The sequence below is a fragment of the Lepus europaeus genome, chromosome 18, assembly GCF_033115175.1.
Source record: "Lepus europaeus isolate LE1 chromosome 18, mLepTim1.pri, whole genome shotgun sequence".
Classification (NCBI taxonomy): Eukaryota; Metazoa; Chordata; class Mammalia; order Lagomorpha; family Leporidae; genus Lepus; species Lepus europaeus.
Genome location: NC_084844.1, coordinates 45,338,834 through 45,359,996, shown reverse-complemented (window position 1 = coordinate 45,359,996; position 21,163 = coordinate 45,338,834). Strand labels below are relative to the sequence as shown.

At 39.4% G+C, this 21,163-nt stretch overlaps 1 protein-coding gene across 1 annotated transcript in view; it reads right to left on the bottom strand.

Moving 5' to 3' along the window:
* Positions 1–21,163, bottom strand: part of CPD (carboxypeptidase D) — a 77,142-nt gene that overhangs the window by 53,725 nt on the left and 2,254 nt on the right. The window contains exon 2 of the mRNA XM_062175423.1: positions 17,570–17,817. Within this exon, the coding sequence (XP_062031407.1) occupies positions 17,570–17,817 (248 nt within the window). The remainder of the gene's footprint in view (positions 1–17,569; positions 17,818–21,163) is intronic.

The window sequence follows — 21,163 nt, the reverse complement described above, 5'->3', positions numbered from 1 at the left end:
CAGTGCAATGTATAACTCATAATGAATCAACATATAAAACACTGGTCCCACCCAGAAAGTCCTGTATCCCCATTTCCCAGGACCTAGGCAATCATTAGTGTAATCTTTCTTCTAATATATTTCTGCCCTCCCCAAAATGTCATATAAACAGAGTCATACAGTGGACAGAGGCTTTTGTATCAGGCTTCTTTTACTCACCATAATGCTTCTGAGATTCATTCAAATTGTTGCACACAAAAATAGTCCCTTTTATTACTAAGCATCCGAGTGTATGGAATGCAGTACAGTTTGCTTATCCATTCACTGTGTAATGGATATTTTAGTTGTTTTCAATATTCTGGTTATTCTGAATAAAATTATGCATAGATCTTAGCATTGACATACATTTTCACATCTTCTGGGTATACATCTAGAAGTAGCACAGTGGAATCATAGGGGAGTTTAAGTTTACCTTTACAAGAACTCTATTTCTAAAGTGATTGTACCATTTGTGCATTCTCATCAGCAATGTATGATGGCACTCAAGAAACTAGTCAGTCTTTAAAATTTTAAGTATTCTTATAGGTATGTATAGTATTTCACTGAGGTCTAAGATTGTATTTTCCTGACAATTAATAATATTGAGCATCCTTTCTTTCCCATGAAAAGATACCTTTCCAGGCCAGGGTTGTGGCATAGCAGGTTAAACCTCTGCCTAGATGCTGGCAACTCATATGGGCACCAGTTTGAGACCTGGCTGGCTGCTCCACTTCCAATCCAGCTGTTAATGCACCTGGGAGAGCAGCAGAAGATGGCAAAAGTCCTTGGGCCCATGCACTTACAAGGGAGAGCCAGAAGAAGCTCCAGGCCCCTAGCTTCAGCCTGGCCCAGCCCCAGCTATTGCAGCCATTTAAGGAATGAACCAGCAGATAGAAGATCTCTCTCTTTGTAACTCTTCCTTTCAAAAAAAAAAAAAAAAAAAAAAGATACCAAGATAGCTTTCATATGGTCTTAATTATCATCTATAATAGGAGAGCTTGTAAGTCTGAGATTCGGCAAGATGGGAGATATCAAGGGAGTTGGTGAAACAGATCCCAAAAAGTTGTCTATGAACTCCTGATCACCCACAAAGTACACACATGTGAGTCTGACCTCAAGCAGCATATCAAAGCTTCGAGAACTGATCTACAGAACAGGCCACTACACAGGTCCCAGACCAGTTCCTGAACTCCTGGTATGCACACAAGATAGATCTGAACAGCACTGCAAAGGTTCTGAAAACAGCACTGACACTAGACTCACAGCCCACATAAGGTGAGTTAAAACTTGCAGCTGAACCTAACTGGGTCACTCCATGCTTGAACAACTATATAAAAAATACCATTTTTATATGATTTAAACAAGATCCGTATTTCATAATGTAAGATTCAAACTGTCAAGGATAAAATTCAAAGTTATCTGACATTTAGGGTCAAGTATTTGGCACAGCAGTTGTTGCCACAGGAGATGCCCCGGTTGTTGTAGCACCTGGAGAGTGAACCAGTAGATGGGAGTGAACCAGTAGATCTGTGTTTCTCTGCCTTTCAAATAAATAAGTGAACATTAAAAAAGCATGACATTCATGTCTCACTTTGTGTTTCTATGTGGGTGCAAACTGTTGAAATCTTTACTTAATATATACTAAATTGATCTTCTGTATATAAAGAGAATTGAAAATGAACCTTGATGTGAATGGAAGGGGAGAGGGAGCGGGAGATGGGAGGGTTGCGGGTGGGAGGGAAGTTATGGGAGGGGGGAGCCATTGTAATCCAAAAGCTGTACTTTGGAAATTTATATTCATTAAATAAGAGTTAAAAAAAAAAAAAAAAGCATGACATTCAAATAACCACTAAAATCCCAACAAATTGCAAGGAAAAACTGACATCAGCTTTGAGATGACCCATAAATTAGAAATATCAGACTAACCTTAAGGCAGTTTTTATAGCTATGGACCAAAGAAGCAAGATTAAACATTGTTAAAACAAAGAGAAAGAAAGAAAACAGAACAGAGGCCAGCAATGTGGCACAGCAGGTTAGGCCACTACCTGCAAAGCCAGCATCCCGTATGAGAGCACCAGTTCAAGTCTCAGTGGCTCTCCTTCCAATCCAGCTCCCAGGTAATGTGCCAGGGAAAGCAGCAAAAGATAACCCAAGTTCTTGGGCTCCCGCCACCCACATGGGAGACCTGGATGCTGCTCCTGGCCCAGACCTGACTGCTGTAGCCATTTGGGAAATGAAGTGAATCAGCAGGTGCAAGAGCTCTTTCTGTCTCTGTCACTCTGCCTTGTAAATACATAAAAATAATTCTTAAAAAAAAAAGAATTCATAAAAAAGAACAAGTGGAAATTTCAGAACTGAAAAATATAACAGCCAAATCTTAAAGTTTACTGGAATGGAAATGACAAAGAATAAGAGTGAGCTACCCTGAGGATAGATAAGTAGATATGACCTCATCTGAAGAAGAAAGGAAAAAAACCAAGATTAAAAAACCCCACAATTTTAAGAACAATTCTAAAATGTCTAACAGTAAGGTCTCTGTAGTATCAGTGGGAGAGGAGAGAGTGCCATGTTTAAAAAAAAAAGTTGAAGAAATAACAGCTGAAAACTTCACAAATGGGTACTTAATAATCATGTTGATGCAAACCTAAAACAAAGAAAATCTTGAAAGTAGCCAGAGGAAAAATAATGCATTTATACAAGAGAAAACAGTTTAAATGACTGTGGATTCCTAAGCAGAAACCATGAAGGCCAGAAGGCAATGGAACAAAGTTTTTTAAGTGCTTCAACAAACAACAAAGCTGTCAATCTAGAATTATGGGTTTTACGTACAGTGAAAATATCCTTCAGGAATGAAAGCAAAACAGATGTTCTCAGTGAAGGAAAATCAAAAGAATCCATTATAAGTAGATTTGCTTTAAAAGAAATGCTGAAGAAAATTCTGCAGGCAGGGCCGGCACCCCGGGTTCTAGTCCCGGTTGCTCCTCTTCCAGTCCAGCTCTCTGCTGTGGCCCAGGAAGGCAGTGGAGGATGGCCCAAGTGCTGGGCCCTGCACCTGCATGGGAGATGAGGAGGAAGCACCTGGCTGCTGGCTTTGGATCGGCGCAATGCGCCTGCTGTAGTAGCCAAGGTGAACCAACAGAAGGAAAACCTTTCTCTCTGTCTTTCTCTCTCTCACTGTCTAACTCTGCCTGTCAAAAAAAAAAAAAAAAAAATTCTTCAGGCAGGAAGAAAACATCAGAAAAAAGTTGGAAGCTTGGGGGTGGGAGCCGTGGTGCAGTAGGTTGATCCTCCGCCTGCGGCACCAGCATCCCACATGGGCGCCAGTTCTAGTCCCAGCTGCTCCTCTTCCAATCGGGCTCTCTGCTGTGGTCTGGGAAGGCAGTGGAAAATGGCTCAAGTCCTTGGGCCCCTGCACCCACGTGGGAGACCAAGAGGAAGCACCTAGATCCTGGCTTCAGATCGGAGCAGCTCCAGCCGTTGCAGTCATTTGGGAAGTGAACCAACAGAAGGAAGATCTTTCTGTCTCTTCCTCTCACTGCCTGTAACTCTACCTCTCAAATAAATAAATAAAATCTTTTTTTTTAAAAAAAGTGTAGCTCGGGAAAGAAAGAAAAACAGAAATGGTTAAGTTTCAGGATAAATATATTATTTCTCTTAGGTTCTTTAGTCTATGTTAAAAGTAAAAATAACAGCACTGTCTCATGGGGTTTTCTCTTTAATTTTTTTTAAGACTTATTTATTTATTTGAAAAGCAGAGTTACAGAGAGGCAGAAGTGGAGACAGAAAGAGATCTTCCATCTGCTGGTTCACTCCCCCGAAGGCCGCAACAGCCAGAGCTGCACCAGTCTGAATCCAGGAGCCAGGAGACTCCCCCATGTGGGTGCAGGGGCCCAAGGACCTAGGAAATCCTCCACTGCCCTCCCAGGCCATATCAGAGAGCTGGATCAGAAGAGGAGCACCCAGGTCTTGAACCGACGCCCATATGGGACGCTGGCACTGCAGGCAGTGGCCCTAACTGCTAAGCCACAGCTCTGGCCCCCGGGGTTTTCAATATAGAGACACAACATATATGACAAGTACAACATAAACGGTTTTGGCGGTCAGTTTATACCTTTTTCTTGAAGCAATGAAACATTATGTCGAGGGAGAACTGTGAAAAGTTAAGTATGTAACTGCTACAGCAATCACCAAAACAAACTAAACAGAGATAAAGCTGACAACACAATAGGCAAATTTAAATGAAATATAAAACAACATTCAAATAATCCAAAAGAAGGCAGGAAAGGGGAAGAAGAGGAATAAAAAACAGAGGGACAAACAGAAAAATAATTTAAAAATCAATCAAAATCCAGATCCAAAAAACCCACTATATTTAGTGAAAGTGTTACAACCACACCAACTAAAAGATGGAAACTGTCAACTGAACAAGAAGACTCTGTGCCACATACAAGAAATTCACTGTAAATATAATAGGTCAGTTAAAAGTCAAAGAAAGGAAAAAATATACCGTGCCAACACAGCCAATTGAAAGACAGAGTAGCTATATTATTATAAAGGAAAAACGCCAGAGTGATAAACATTACATAATGATAAAAGGGTCAATCCATCAAGATGACAGAATTCCAAACGTATACATACCTAACTTCAAAATACAAGCCAACAAACTGATAGAAAAGGAAAAACAGACGAGTCTACAGTATTGTAAAATTCAACATTTTTCTCTCAGTAACCAACAGAGCAAGTAGACAGAAAACCAGCAGGGTATAGAGAATTCAGTAACACCATCAATTAACTAGATCTAAACATTTAAACTGCATGTGACCCACCACCAGCAGCACACACATGCTTTTCAAGTACACACGAAATACAAAGACATGCCATATTTTGAATCATAAAACAACAAATTTAAAAGAACTGAAATCATACATAGTATGTTCTGATACTGATGGAATTAAGTAGAAATCAGTAAAGAAAACTATCTACTAAGTATTCTCCTCTTAAAGCATATTTTCTCCAGGTCTATGATAATAAGCTATATTAAGAAGGCAGTTAATAATGGTGATACCTTAATTTCTTTTTCTAAATTTGTAGGAGTCAATATTAGAAAAATAGCAAATTAACTTTTATTTCACAAAACTTCTTTAAAAACATAAACTTATCCTAGCTTTGAATATCAAAAAGTCTATTCATCAACTTCAGGTTTTAATTTAGAAATCACTTTTTAAAAATTATCTAAAAACTTGGAAACTGAGTTATAAATAATTTAAGAATTTCTGTAATATGATATAAATAGGCACTATTTGCCATCTATGTTTAACTTAACATTTATTTTTCCAATATTAAACGTCAAAGACAGTATAAGAAGTAATTTTAACTAAGCAGCTGACTCAGATTTATTGTCCTGATCGTTTTCCTCACTACAGAACTTACGTAAGGACAGAGTTCAATATAACAGGGAAAAGCCAGTGGTCTGTACATTGGCCTAAGAGCTGCAGCTCCTGCCAGATTCAGCTAACAGATCCATTTTGTTTGTTTTTAAGCTGATATGTCATTTGAACCAACACAGGCTAAAGTAGAAATGTCAGGTTTCAGAAAAATATCTTTATCCAGTCAAGGAAACTTTTTTATTTTAGGAGTGAAGCATTCAGTTAAGGGCATACCTCTAAGCAATAGAGCATTTTACTGATATAATAAAAGTCCTGCTATTTATCCTCTTGTTAACTATCATAAATAAGCAAGCTTCTACTACTTGTTAGTCTCTAAGGAGGTTAACTAATAATTTTTGATTTGCTCACACTAAATACTTAAAAATTATGCAACACTTCATATATTTTTAAGTTGGTATTCAAAAGTTTTAATCTTGAGATTAAACAGTTGTAAACAAAGTAACATCTGCATAAGTCATTTTAAAATTTTATTTTTTTAAAGATTTATTTATTTATTTGAAAGTCAGAGTTACACAGAGAGACGGAGAGACAGAGAGAGGGATCCTCCATTTGCTAGTTCACTCCCTACACGGTCCCAATGGCCTGGGCTGGGCCAGGCCAAACAGAGGAGCCAGGAGCTTCTTCTGGGTCTCTCACATGGGTGCAGCAACTCAAGCACGTGGGCCATCTTCCGCTGCTTTTCCAGGCCATCAGCAGAGAGCGGGATCAGAAAGGGAGCAGCCAGGACATGAACTGGTGCTCATATGGGATGCTGGTGTCAAAGGTAGCAGCTTTACCCACAATGACAGTCCCATAATATTCCTTTTAAACATTTACATTATGTAATGTATCCAAGTAAATAAAAGCATCATAGATATTTGGTTTCTAGACTCATCTTTCTATAAACTGCAAGCACATACCTCTTTAATAGTAGGGATTTCGCATTTTCTTTGTTGCATTAAAATTTTTCCCATTCTACTTCCTCCATAGAATGTTGTTTGAACGTGATATACCTGGCATTCTTGAAACTCTTTCACATACCCTACATATTTCAATCCAGAATACATATGTATGTGTATTTGAATTTTTCTTAATTTCCAATGACCATAATTGCCCTGAATAGTAAATTCTGCCTTCTAGATTGAAAAACTGAAATAGCTACTGGCATCTAATTTTTCAAAAAGCCATAGTTTATTATAAACTTTGATAAATAACAGAAAATAATTACTAAAATATATCCTTTTTAAAGAAATATTTATTTGAAAGGCAGAGTGACAGGGAAAGACAGAAAGATCTTCCATCCACTGGATCACTCCCCAAATTGCTGCAACAAGCCAGGAATCCACTGTGATCTCCACAGTCTTTTTGCACCATACTAATCCTTATGACAATGTGAAGTAATACAATACCTATGCCATGAGATGAAGTGAGATGAATGAAACAGGCACTATTATGCAGAGTTGGGCTACTACTTAAGGGCTTGATCACAAGCACTCGGGCCACCTTCCACTGCTTTCCCTGGTGCGTACACAGAGAATCAGATCAGAAGTGGAGCAGCTGGGACTCAAACCAGCACTCAAATGGGATGCGGGTGTTTCAGGTAGCAGCTTAACTTGCTATACCATAACACTAGCTCTTGTTAATAATTTCTTTACAATATATTAAGTGATAATTTCATATTCCCTGAGATATTTTTAAGAGCTAATGAGAGGCAGGTGATTAGCATAGTGGTTAAGATACCACTTGGGGGGCTGACGCTATGGCTCATTGAGAAAAGGAACCAGGATATGCAGCCAAGAATCCTGACCCCAGAGCCTGCAGTACTGGCATCCTATATGGGTGCCGATTTGGGTCCCAGCTGCTCCTCTTCTGATCCAACTCTCTGCTATGGCCTGAGAAGGCATTGGAGGATGGCCCAGGTGCTTGGGCCCCTGCACCTGCATGGGAGACCTGAAAGAAGCTCCTGGTTCCTGATCAGCACAGCTCTGGCCAATGCGGACATCTGGGGAGTGAATCAGTGGATGGAAGACCTCTCTCTGCAACTCCGCCTTTCAAATGAATAAATAAATCTTAAAAATAAATATTAAAAAAAAGACACCGCTTGGGACACTCACATCCGATACTGAAGTACCTGGTTCAAGTTCTAGCTATACTTCTGATTCAGCTTTCTGCTAATATGCACCCTGGAAGGCAGCAGGTGATGGATCAAGTAATTGGGTCCCTGCCACCCATGTGAGACTCAGATTCAGTTCCCAGTTTCCAGCTTTAGCCTGGCCCAGTCCTGGCTATTGGGGACATCTGGGGAGTAAATAGCAGATGGAACTCCTCTCTATGTCTGACTCTGACAGTCTCTCTCCCTTTCAAATAAAACCAATGTTCTTAAAAAACCTAATGAGCATGATGTTCATGAAAAAATTTTAAGTGGAAAGTCTGAGATAACTGAATGAATAAAACAGAGGCTGCCCTTAAAAATAGCTCCAAATTGTTAATCTTTAAATAGGGGTTCAAGTTGACCGAAACTTAACTGAAGTACGTCTTTGTATTCTGAACAACTTATCTTGTAAAAATCTATTTCCTTCACCACTCCCACTGAATATATATTTGCCAATGATATGATTCTACAAAGTAAAACTAAGTTACACAGTCCTGCATCTGTTTTTAGTTCTAACTTAGTCAACACTATCTCACACAGCTCTCTGAACTTCATTTTCCTTTTCTTTTTTAAAGTAGTCTCCCATTGCTACCACCTGAGTTACACAGAAAAGACAAGAGTGAGACATATGTAATTTATGGCCATTGAATTCAAAGATGTGGAGGCCAAGTCCTAAAGCAAGCTTTGGTTCTCAGCCTTCGTGTGGGACTATTATCACATCACTAAGTAAACAAGGGCACTACTCCTCCAGGTCAGATTTTATATTAGGTTTTATTTCAGTCTACTAAAGCAAACATGTGACTCAATGAGAAGCAACTATTGTACTTGAATATTGTTTTACCTTTTTCTTTTCCTTTTAAATTAGACAGCACTCAGATTTAAAAAAAAAAAAAAAAAAAGATGAAAGAGATTCAACCAGGTAACACCCAAAGCACTTTACTAATGCACAGTTGATTATCAACTGTGCTCTTAGAACATGAACAGGCTGAGAATTATTATCTGTTATGACAGCATTCCTTGAAAAAAAAATTCCTAGTACGAAATGCCAGAGGTGCATTCACTTTGGAGGTGAAAAGGCACCCATCTGTTCATTGATATCTATGTTCTAGTTTAATTTCTGGCTGCAGACAACTAAATTATGCCAGAAAACAATATCAATTCAGGTTTCAAAATCATGTAAACTGCCACATGCTTTCCAAATGTCTCATAACTCAGTCTTTTTCTCATATCCACCTCTCTCTCTGTTTGAAGATTTATTTATTTGAAAGGCAGAGTTACAGAGAGGTTTACTCTGGTTTACTCCCCAAATGGCTGCAATGGCCGGAGCTGGGCCAATCCAAGGCCAGGAACCAGGAGCTTCTTTCTTTCCAGGTCTCCCACGTGGGTGCAGGGGCCTAAGCACTTGGGTCATTTTCCACTGCATTCCCAAGTGCATTAGCAGGGAGCTGGATCAGTATAGCATCCGGGACTTGAACCAGTGCCTATATGGGATGCTGGAGGTGCAGGCAGCAGCTTTACTGGCTAAGCCACACTGCTGACCCCATCTCCATCTCTCTTCCAAGCTCCAGAATCTATTTCCTAACACTCTGAGTACTTATGCCAGTAAACCAAGTACCACCTCCAATTTTAACTCTGTTCCTGTCAAAGCAAACACACAAGCACACGCATACATGTACATTTTCCTCCAATTAGTTTTCTTATTATCATTCTCTTTCTTACCTGTCCAGGCTCAAAATCTTCAGTCATTACCTTTGGGCCCTTCCTCTCCTTGACATTCTGTCTTACCATTTGACTAAGGGTCAATCTGAATTTTTCTTGCACAAGTCCTTATATTTCTTATATTTACATTCACATTCTCTTTTCATTCCCATGCATCCTAGTAGATAAAGGTAGATTGCACTCCAAATGAAAACCTTCCTTCATCTCCTCTGGTCTAGGACACTGTCCCTGCCAATACATTTTATACAAAGACAACTCCAAATTGAACAGCACCACATTGTCCTTATTACCAAAGAATTTCCACTCTAACAGGAGACACAAAACACTACCAACAGCCTACACGGGTAAGTATTATACTGATGGTAACAACAAAAAAGCACCAGGAAGGTACAAGATTGAGACTTATTTCAGGGGAGGTTATGGTTAAACTGAAGAAAAGCATTCCAGACATGGAACAGCACACGTGTGAAGGTGCACATTTCTGGGGGAAACGATGAGTAGTCCAATGGCAGGGAAGAAGTGAGATACAAGCCTGAGGCAGACTGAGGTAACTTCAATGTCACACTAAAAAGTTTAGATTTGATCCTATTAAAACGTGAAACCAGCAGACACAAGAACCCATTAGGTTTTGCTATGTTTGTTGCATTGTTTTAAATAGATAATTTGATGAAGTAACACAGGCACCAATAGAACCAGACACATTTTCTGTAAGTGTGACAACTGGTAAATTACTTAGTCATCAACACCTCAGATTAGTAAACAGATGGCAGGAAAAATCAGACATGACTACAGTACTCTGTACGTGCCCCATGTTCTACACATGCTCCTTAGATCTCATTGGCCTGTTAACATTATTCAGATCCACTGAATCTTTATCCAAATGTTTGTCTTAATGATCTAACAGTAAGAGGTATGCTTTACTTTTCCTACTATATTTACGGGTTTATCTATTTCTTAGTATTAGAGTTTTTTTTTTTTTTCAGTTGACACACTGTTCATTTCTTTTTTTTTTTAGATTCCAATATTTTGATATTATACAGGTTAATTCATAACCTCCCATTTAAAAAAAATTTTAGACATTTATTTTATTTATTTGAAAGAGAGAGGGAGAGAGAGAGAGAGATCTTCTATCCTCTAGTTCACTCCCCAAATGGCTACAATGGCTGGAGCTGAGCCAATCTGAAGCCAGGAGCCAGGAGCTTCTTGCAGGTCTCCCACATGGGAGCAGGGGCCCAAGGACTTGGGCCACTGCATTAGCAGGGAGCTGGACTGGAAGTAGAGAAGCTGGGATGTGAACCAGTGCCCATATGGGATGCTGGTGCTGCAGGCTGTGGCTTTAACCTACTGCACCACAGCATCAGCCCCATAACCTCCCCCTTTTTTTTTTTTTTTTTTGACAGAGTTAATGAGAGAGAGAAAGGTCTTCCTTTCCATTGGTTCACCCCCAAAATGGCCGCTGTGGCCGGCATGCTACGCCGATCCAAAGCCAACAGCCAGGTGCTTCCTCCTGGTCTCCCATGCAGGTGCAGGGCCCAAGCACTTGGGCCATCTCCACTGCCTTCCTGGGCCACAGCAGAGATGTGGACTGGAAGAGGAGCAACTGGGACAGAACCAGTGTCCCAACCGGGACTAGAACCCAGAGTGCCAGTGCCACAGGCGGAGGATTAGCCTAGTAAACCATGGGGCTGGCCATAACCTCCCATTTAACAACACAAAAAAACACTCTAAGAATAAGCTTTTGGGCCCATTTTTGCACCAAACCTACCCTTTTATGCTGTTGAGAAGTTTGGTCAATGTTCTTTCCATGTTCTTCCATGCTCTTTCCCTTCCATCAGCACTCTATTTCCAGTCAAATGCACCATACCACTTAGAGTACATTAGTGCTGCTCAGTCTGACCTCCACTTTAGGGGAAGATGATTGCCAACATGATCAAAGGAGTTTATGGTCACAAAAAGGCTGAACTGGTTACATTATATGCTACTGGTCACATTTTTCATAACACTGCTCACGGTATTAAAGGAGAGGGGAAAAAGCTTGTTAAATCTATAGAACACTAAGGAATAAAAAGAAATCATAATGATCAGGTTAATAGGCAAGTGTATGGCCTAGTGGTTGAGACAACATTTGGGCAATCATGTTACATACGGGGAAACCTGGATTCAGTCTTTGGCTCTAACTCTTCATTCTAGCTTCCTCTTAATGTAGACTATGAGAGGCAGCAGCGATGAGTCAAGTGGATAGGTTCCTACCACTCACATGGAGACCTGGTCTAAGTTCTCAGCTCCTGGCTTTGGTCCTGCCAGGCCTCTGCAGATATCTGCGGAATGAACCAGAGGATGGGAGCTATCTCTCTCCGTGTCTCTCAAACAAAACAAAACCTTCAGCCCTAAGTTAGTAGTGGCTTCAGAAGACACAAATATAAAGCATTATGGTGGTGTTCCTAATTAATCATAGAATGCACAGATTGACATAAGCAATAAGTAGAGGTGACAACTTCTGACCAATTGCCCATCTCAATATTCATTTACATTATGGGAAAGGCAATCTAAAATTACATCATCTATAAGATAAATATTTGTGGTTCAGTCCTCCTGGAACAATGGAGATATATTAACAAGCCAGGGCAAAAAAAAAAAAAAAATCACACGCAACTTACAAGGTGTTTTGTTCCGACTTCAAATTTTAAATTACATCAATTCTACCACGGGGTGACCAAGAACAGTGTTTTTTCAAACCACAGGTCATAACTTATCACTGGGTTGTAAACTATATTAATAGGTTCACACACACTTTATTTTTAATAAAAGAAAACAGACTAGAAAAAATAATACCAGACTATATTATAAATGTTGCTGCATGAAATTGTTTCTTTTATGTACACATACAGAAATGAATGTGAATAAGTAGCTAAAAGGTATTTCATACCATAGGTCATAACCACAAATAAAGTTTGAAAACTACTGATCAAAAATCTACCAGTAAGGCAAGATATTTTCTCATGATAGAAGCAAACCTAGGAAGAATATCTTTAAATTTTTCTAAGATTGTCTGAAGGTCATTTATTTAAGATTTTAAATAACTATGCACTTAGAGAAGGCATTTGGCATAGTTTAGATGCCACTTGGATGCCAGCATCCCGTATCAAATTTCCTGGGTTTGTGTCTGCTCCCAGTTCTGCTCCTAATTCTAGCATCCTGCTAATGCACACCCTGGGAGAAGGCAGGTAATGGCTCATGTAGTTGTGCCCCTGCAACCCGCATGGAGACCTGGATTGAATCACCAGCCACCAGTTTCAGCCTGGCCCAGCCTGGCTGCTGTAGACATTTGGGGTGTGAACCAGTGAACCAGCTCACTCTCTTTTTCTCTCTCTCTCTCTAAATTAAGTAAAACAAATAAACTTTAAATAACTATGTACTCATTTTTGAAATGGTAAGAATTCATTTATTCAAAAAGTCATAATATAGACCATGCATGGTTCTATGTACTGGAAACAGAAAATGCAGTAAGACAAGAGTACCTATCTTATTGAAGTTTAAACTCTAATGCAAATAAGTAGCCATAATGCCAAAGGCCAGGATAAGAACTTTATATACATTCTTACTTGAGCCTCATAATCCTACAAGCTAGACGGAATAATTATTTTCATGCTACATATGTGAGAATTGAGATTTAGAGAAATTCATGAACTTACCCAAGATGGTTCTCTATTACACACATACACACATGCACACACACATAGAGACAGAGCTAGTAAAAAGAATTGGGGCCGGGGCTGTGGAGTAGCAGATAAGATCACCACCTGCAGTGGCATCCCATATGGGTGCCAGTTCAAGTCCCAGTCACTCCACATCTAATCAAGCTCTCTGCTATGGCCTGGGAAAGCAGTGGAGGATGGCCCAAGTCCTTGAGTCCCTATACCATGTGGGAGACCTGGGGAAGGCTCCTGGCTTCGGATTGGTGCAGCTCCAGCTGTTGCAGCCAATTGGGGAGTGAACTAGCAGATGAAAGACCTCTCTCTCTCTCTCTCTCTCTCTCTTTCTCCTTCTCTCTCCCTTTCTGTATAACTCTGACTTTCAAATAAATAAATACATCTTTAAAAAAAGAGAGAGAGAGAATTGAGACTCAAACTCAAGGTGGTGGCATCCCAAAGCTCTGCTCCTAACCTCCTGCATAACCAAAAATATCAAAAACAATGTTCAGCCTGAGAAAATTTTAAAAGTTTCAAAAAACTGTGACCCTTGATCAAATAATTTGAATTATTGTTAGTCTGCAGTTACCTGCTCATTCTTAAATTTTGTGAAGTAGGAAGAAGGCAATTGTTTTTAAATTTTATCTATTTGAGAGACAGAAAAAGACACAGGAAGGGACAGCTCTGATCCACTGGTTCATTCTTCAAATGCACATAATGGTCAGGGCTGAGCAAGGCCAGAGCTGAGAGCTGGGAACTCAATTCAGGTTCCCCATTCAGGTGATAGGAACCCAATTACTTTTTTTTTTTTTTTTTGACAGGCAGTTAGTGAGAGAGACAGAGAGAAAGGTCTTCCTTCCATTGGTTCACCCCCCAAATGGCCGCCACAGCAGGCGCTACGCCGATCTGAAGCCAGGAGCCAGGTGCCTCCTCCTGGTCTCCCATGTGGGTGCAGGGCCCAAGCACTTGGGCCATCCTCCACTGCCTTCCCGGACCACAGCAGAGAGCTGGACTGGAAGAGGAGCAACCAGGACAGAACCGGCACCCTAACCGGGACTAGAACCCAGAGTGCTGGTGCCGCAGATGGAGAATTAGCCTAGTGAGCCGTGGCGCCGGCCGGAACCCAATTACTTGAGTCATCACTGTTGCCTCTCAGGGTCTGCATTAGCAGGAAAAGGTGTCAGAAGCAGGATCTGGGGATCAAACCCAGGTAGTCTGATGTGGGATGCACACATTTTAACCATTAGGTTAAATGCCCACTCATAAAGAGGGCAATTCTTAAAAGCTGAACTACACCTCAGGTTCATTAAATTTGCTTTGGAATAAACACATTAAACCATCAGCTGATTTTTAAAATGTCTTCAAAGCTGTGGAGAAACAATGGTAGCCAACAGACATAAAAATCAGCAATTTCTGGTTAAAAAAAAAGCGCCCCTTCCTACTGTGTGAACAAGTCCAGCTTTAGCTCTCACGGTAACCAGGCTCTAGCAGGTGAGCATGACAGTGTACAGGTCTTGTTAGGATAGTCATTCCCTGGTTGGATCCTGCAGCTCTGAGAGACATGTTGAGAGAAGCAAGGCCCAACCTCTTGGGCAGCTAGATTTGCTGAGTCAGCCCAGACCATAAAGGTAAAGGTGTTTTAAAGGCAGGATCACACCACATTCCACAATGCAAATACACTCCCTGATTCTTGACACCATGAATCGTTTCTATTTTGCTCCCACTGTATTCCTATTACCCAATACGGCATATGGGACATGACAGGTACTCAGCAAATATTTGAGTAAATTACATTTCACAAGCAACTTCCTTCCTCAGACCTTGATTTTCTGCAAGGCAAAAGGGCTGGAATAAATCATCTATTCACTTTCAGCTCTAAAAGTCTATACTTCTTTGAGCTAGCATTCCTAAATACGTCATCACAAAGTGCATTAGTAAAATAACTCCAGGACATCCGGGTTTGAATATACGCCTAGTCACAAGGTTTCACAACATCTTACTCACTGCAGTCCTACAAAAGTTAAACAAAATGAATCTGTCCCGATGAAACTGCTGGAACCATCACAGCCTCCTCCTCAATTATCTGTTGAGGTAGGAAAAGAAATCAAGCTGGCGATTATAGAAATTTATGGGTCGATGTGGCTTGACTTTAGAAGTCAAGGAACATGGGGCAGGTGTTATGGTGTAGTGGGTAAAAGTATTAAAAAAAAAAAGTATTTGGGGGCTGGTGCTTTGGCATAGTGGGTAAAGCTGCTACCTGCAGGATACCAGCTTGATTCCCTGCTGCTCCATTTCTGAGCCAGCTCCATGTTAATTCACCTGGGAAAGCAGCAGAAGATGGCCCAAGTACTTGGGTCCCTGCACCCATGTGGGAGACCTGGAAGAAGCTCCTGGCTCCTAGTTCGGATCAGCCCAGCTTCAGCTGTTGTGGCTATTTGGGAGTGAGCCAGCAGATAGAAGAGCTCTCTCTCGCGCTCTCTCTTTCTGTAACTCTGGCTTTCAAATAAATAAATAAATCTTTTTTTTAATAATAAAAAATAAAAAAGACTACTTGGGAACCATAAAGAGGAATGTACTTTTGATGAATGTACAAAATGGATGAACCCAGAAAACACTATGCTAAGTGAAGTAAGTCAGGAATTGTAGGATTCCAGTTTTTAAAATATCTAGAATAGGTAAATTCACAGAAATACAAAGTAGATGAGAAGTTACAAGTGGCTGTGGAGGAGAGAATGGAACAGGAACTACTACTTAAGGGTTACAGAGTTTCTGTTTAGGGTTATGAAAAAGTTCTTGAAATAGATAATGGTGATGACTGCTCAAAAATGTAATGTAAACTGAATTCTACGCTTAAAGATGGTTAAAATGGGGCAGATATTGTGGCTCAGTGGGTTAACCTGTCACTGTGACACCTGCATCCATATCGAAGCAACAGTTCAAGTCTCAGCTGCTCTACTTTGGGCTTCTGAACCAGCTCCCTACTAATGAACCTGGGAAGCAATCAATGGTGGTTCAAGTACTTGAGTTCCTGTCACCCATGTGGCAGACTCAGATGGAATTTCTGACTATTGGCTACAGCCTGGCCCACCCCTAGCTGTTGCAGCAATTTTGGAAGTAAACCCAAGGATGCAAGATATCTCTGTCTCCCTCTCTGTTACTCTGCCTTTCAGATAATCTTTTTTTAAATGGTGAATTTAAAAAATAATGGTTAAAATGGCAAACAAATGTGTATGTGTGTTTGCATACGTACACATATATCCACAATTATCCACAATTTAAAACACAGCATTCCATGATTACTCCACAGATGAAAATACACTAGGAAAATGTGCCTATATATAAAGGGAAGAGATCTGGTTAGTGGTGAGCATATTAACCAAGCTATTGAACTTGCCCACTTGCAGCATAACATTATGTGCCTCCTGATATGATGTGATGTGGTCTAAATAATGGTGGTGGTGATAAATTCTACCTGACCCTTATTATGAGGGAAATGACAAATCCAGAATATGGAATATTTCATGGAAATGGTATATGGTTATACAGAACAATTTCCCTATATTGGGAACAACATATTGAGGAAATTAGAGTTGGACTATCATGCAATCTAAAACCTACTTTTGGATGGTTTGGCAAAAGGTTTTTGGGGAGGAGGTGAGGGTAGGGGAGAAAAGCATCTGGAGTAAGATAACAGTAGATGAATTTAAATGAAAGACAGAGGAGCAGACGTTGGGCCTAGTAGTTAAAATGCTAGCTGGAGGGGCTAGCGCTGTGACACAGCAGGTTAACGCCCTAGCCTGAAGTGCTGGCATCCCATATGGGCACCGGTTCTAGTCCTGGCTGCCCCTCTTCCGATCCAGCTCCCTGCTATGGCCTAGAAAAGCAGTTAGAAGATGGCCCAAGTCCTTGGGCCCCTGCACCCGTGTGGGAGACCTGGAAGAAGCTCCTGGCTCCTGGCTTTGGATCGGCGCAGCTCTGGTCATTGCTGCCAGTTGGGGAGTGAACCATCGGATAAGGATCTCTCTCTCCCTCTCTGCTTCTCCTCTCTCTATGTATAACTCTGACTTTCAAATAAATAAATATTTTTTTTAAAAAAATGCTAGTTGGAGCACCTGCATCCCACATCAAAGTGCCTGGGTTCAGTATCCAGTCTTGGTTACTGTTTCTAGCTTCCTGCTAATGTGGACCCTGGAAGGCAGAGATGACAGCTCAAGTGGTTGGGTTCCTGCCACCCACATGAGAGACCTGGATTGAACTCCCTGCTCCCAAATTGAGCCTGACCCAGCCTCAGCTCTTGCAGGCATCTGGGGAATCAGCCAGCAACAGGAGCTCTCTCCTCAAATAAAGTAATTTATAATTAATTTTAAAAAGAGAAAAGAAATGAAGGACCTATAGATGTTCATGGGGTCTTCTTTCAATTTCCCCATGGGTTTGCAAATTTCAAAATAAAAAGAAGTAAGATTTTTCAAAATTAGAACTCTGCAGTTTCCTCATTTCCATCAAAATATACTTAAGAAAGCTAAGTGAACAAGGAGGGAAAACAGCCAGTTCAGTGCTTTGCATACCTTCCACATCATACCAGTGTGCTCCGTTTGTGATTCCATCTTTGAACGTCTCATCTTCATCTCCTGGACAATGAGGTTCACCAGTTTTCATTATAGGGTGGTTTGATGCATAAGCTTTTGCCAAGTATTTAAAGACTTCATCATCTGAGGTTTTGCTATAGATTCCAGTGGCCTTATGTTCTGGAGAATCATCAAAAGGATAGCTTGCTACCACTGAGCCACCATGCAGATTTCCAGAAAGCACAAATCTTTGAAAACACAACCAAATCATATCACTTTAGAAAGGCATTTGCATTTAAAATTTCCACATCATCTTTCAAAAACGAACTCACATATCTCTTGGAGACCTAGACAACCACCACCTCTATTATAAGCAGACCACTCCTAACAGCAACAGAAAAGAAAATGGAAAGAAAGTATTATCAATTTAAAATGTTATTCAAACAGCATTCATCATTCAGGATAGCCTCAAGGAACTTTAGAATTTTCCATACCTGAAAAAGTAACTGAAGAACACAACATAAATTAGTGCGTCAGGAAATGTCTTAAAGAATCCCAAATTCATGTATTAGATTGAACCAATGAACTTGTCCATATTTAACTGTTTTCTGCTCTACAAAAATAACAATTTCATATAGCTCAATCTAATACTTGCATTTTATAATATGTCAATTTCATAGAAATTGTGGCTCATATAAATAAATATTTGTTGAATACATGGGTTAGGTTAATAACCTTTATTATTTAAGATAGACAGTTAATGTAAAACAGGATGTATTTTGTTTCATTCCAGTTTCACACTACACCCATACTAAATTCACATTTTCAAAAGAGAAGCCACAGTTGAGAAGATTTAGGGGGAAACAATAAAAACAAAAAAACCTGAAACAGTGAGCTGCTTTCAGAAAAAAACAAACCCAGCCAATCAAAGACTAGCTCTCAGTGGCTCCAAGTTTTCTGATTGAGTCATTAATGAGCTGATGTGGAATCAGGCTTCTCAATTTATATAAATTCTCAATTTATAAGTTGATCAAATTTACGGATATAGAAATACCAAAGAACTGCTTTTATGGTGTAAGCTAAAGACAAAAAACAGGCTTAAGACCTACTTTTGCATCTTTCCCTTATGTAATAATGCAAAGCTCCACTTGTAAGTAAAGATGAAATACTGTTTTCTTTATACTCTAAAGTGGATTTTCTTGCTTATGCCCACCTGTAGTTGAAATTAACTGACCCATAGAAAATCAAAGAACTATTTCTGTTTGCTTGAAAGAAAATTAAATCTATCATCTGTCAAATATGAAAGGTTATTTTAAGCATGATCAGTACTATCCTAGAGGAAGATTGAACAATGAAAAGTACTTGTAACACAAAATCTGTTCATCAGAAGATAGAATTTAGCCAATAATAATGGTGATTAAATGCTGGACTAGATTATGAAGAGACCAGTTAAAAACTAATATAATTAGCATCCTTCCAGACACCAGAGAATGCCATTTGGTGTAGCAGCAACAGCACAGGCTTTGGAGCCAGGCAAATATAGCTATAAGAACATTTGGTTTCCCAGATCTGTTGCTCACCAGTAATATGACCAGAAGTCACTGTCTATAAAATAGCGGACCCTCAGTTTCCAACTCATCTGTAAAACGGGGATTAATGCCATCCGATTCTCAGAGTCCTTGTGAAAATTAAAAAACACACATGAAACATCTTTTAGCACAAAAACTGTGTGACAGCTTCTGTTCAACAGAAGTCCATTTCTTTGGAGATCTCTGGCATCCTGTTTCGGATATCAGTGCCTTACAAACTTCCACTCTCTCCCTACTTCCAAGACATCGTCTTTTTCTTTTTTAAGTGGTAAATATACTAGCAACATTCGGTGAAGAGAAATAACGAAGAGTACACCTGACAGAGCAGGTGGGCATCTCAGGAAAGAACTCCTCCTAGCCACATCTCCCCCTTACCTAAGGTATTAACAATTTATTTTCTGTTTTTTTTTCCTAAAGTAACTTAAGTCCTTTTTTTTTTTCTCCCTCTACTGACTTTGAGATAGTTATGAAAAGGCTGGCACCGCTCAGGCAATCCATTCAGCAACAGAATTCTTGAGTATCAATTATGTGCTGAACATTCTAAATAATTGAAGCAAGCTTCTTTAATTATACATTTTTATTAAAATTTTGAAATCCAAGGGTCTATACTAAATGCTATGTTTCACTTTGTTTGATATTTCTTGCAACATTTCTCAAAAATGTTGTTAAAATGGCCTAACCAAATACTTATAGAACAATGAAATATTTGCAATCTACTTGAGTTGCAAACTTCAATTAGATTTTTTTACTCTAATCACGTATCTATTAAAGTACCAATGCCACTCTAATAATAAGGATTTCAAAAGAAAGTGACACATATCATAGTGGCTATGAGGTTACTCCTTTGATTTTTTGAAATAATCAACTTTGCATCTCATCTCCAATCTTATTTGAAAAGTATTTTCTGGTTTCATTTCAAATCAATTCTCACAACTGTTCCTCACACTTGACTTCAGTATCATATGTCATTCCTTACATAAGATTTAAAGTAGCTGCTAAATATATTATTAAAAAGCCTATAAATATTAAACTGTTAATCTCTAAACCTATAATGCTCTCCAGGTAACTCTCAAAAACTATGGAGAAGTTGATATTTGATGAACCAAATCTCAAAGATTTAGAAAATTGTAGATAGTTATATACAAGTACCCCCAAAACAATCCATAGGTACCCAAACACTATAACGCTTTTCACAAACATATCAGAAGACTATTTACAAGTAGATGCTAACCACTTATTAAAGTTCAAGCAGGTATATTTACCTAAAAATGTCATGTACTAAATCTTTATTTTAGTAATGGAGTTAAAATATTTTATATTCTCCTAAATATTTGTCTCAGTTATCAATATTATAAAAACACCCACTGGATAAAGTATAAAGTGAAATAACAAAAACTTCATTTTCCTAAGAAGTCTTAAAATTTTACTTATTCAAAATAAAAATCTATTCCTAACACAGATAAGGAAATAGAATATCAAGAAATCACTCAAAATTGTTAATTTCTCAAAATATACTGAAAAGGTAATTTTGCCATATAGGCTAGTATTTGTGATAGGAAAATATCCTACGCAAAAACCGACTCTGTTTAATTAGGTATGAGTCTCAAATTTGTGTGTGCTTGTGGCTTCAATTTTATTCACGCATGTGCCCTTTGTTACTAATTATTAAAGAACATGCACTTTGAGTTAATATTTGAAAACTAAGGAAAGGTAGACATACTCTTCACCCTGATAATTGACTTTACCGTTTATTAGAGTTACACGTTTGAAAAATGGTTGTACCGTTAGGGTAGCCACAGGCTAGAGCATCTCTCTGTGTAGTAACAACCAACACCCGTGAGCTTTTACGATCTTCAGAAGCTCCTATCATTGAGCTCACTAGCCCAGACCATAACTTAAAATCATTACATACTGGTGATGTGAGAGAGATAAGCAGAGAATGAACGTGTGGTTCCAGATTTAAGCTTTCAGTATAGTGTCAAGGTGACTCATTTTTGGTCACAGC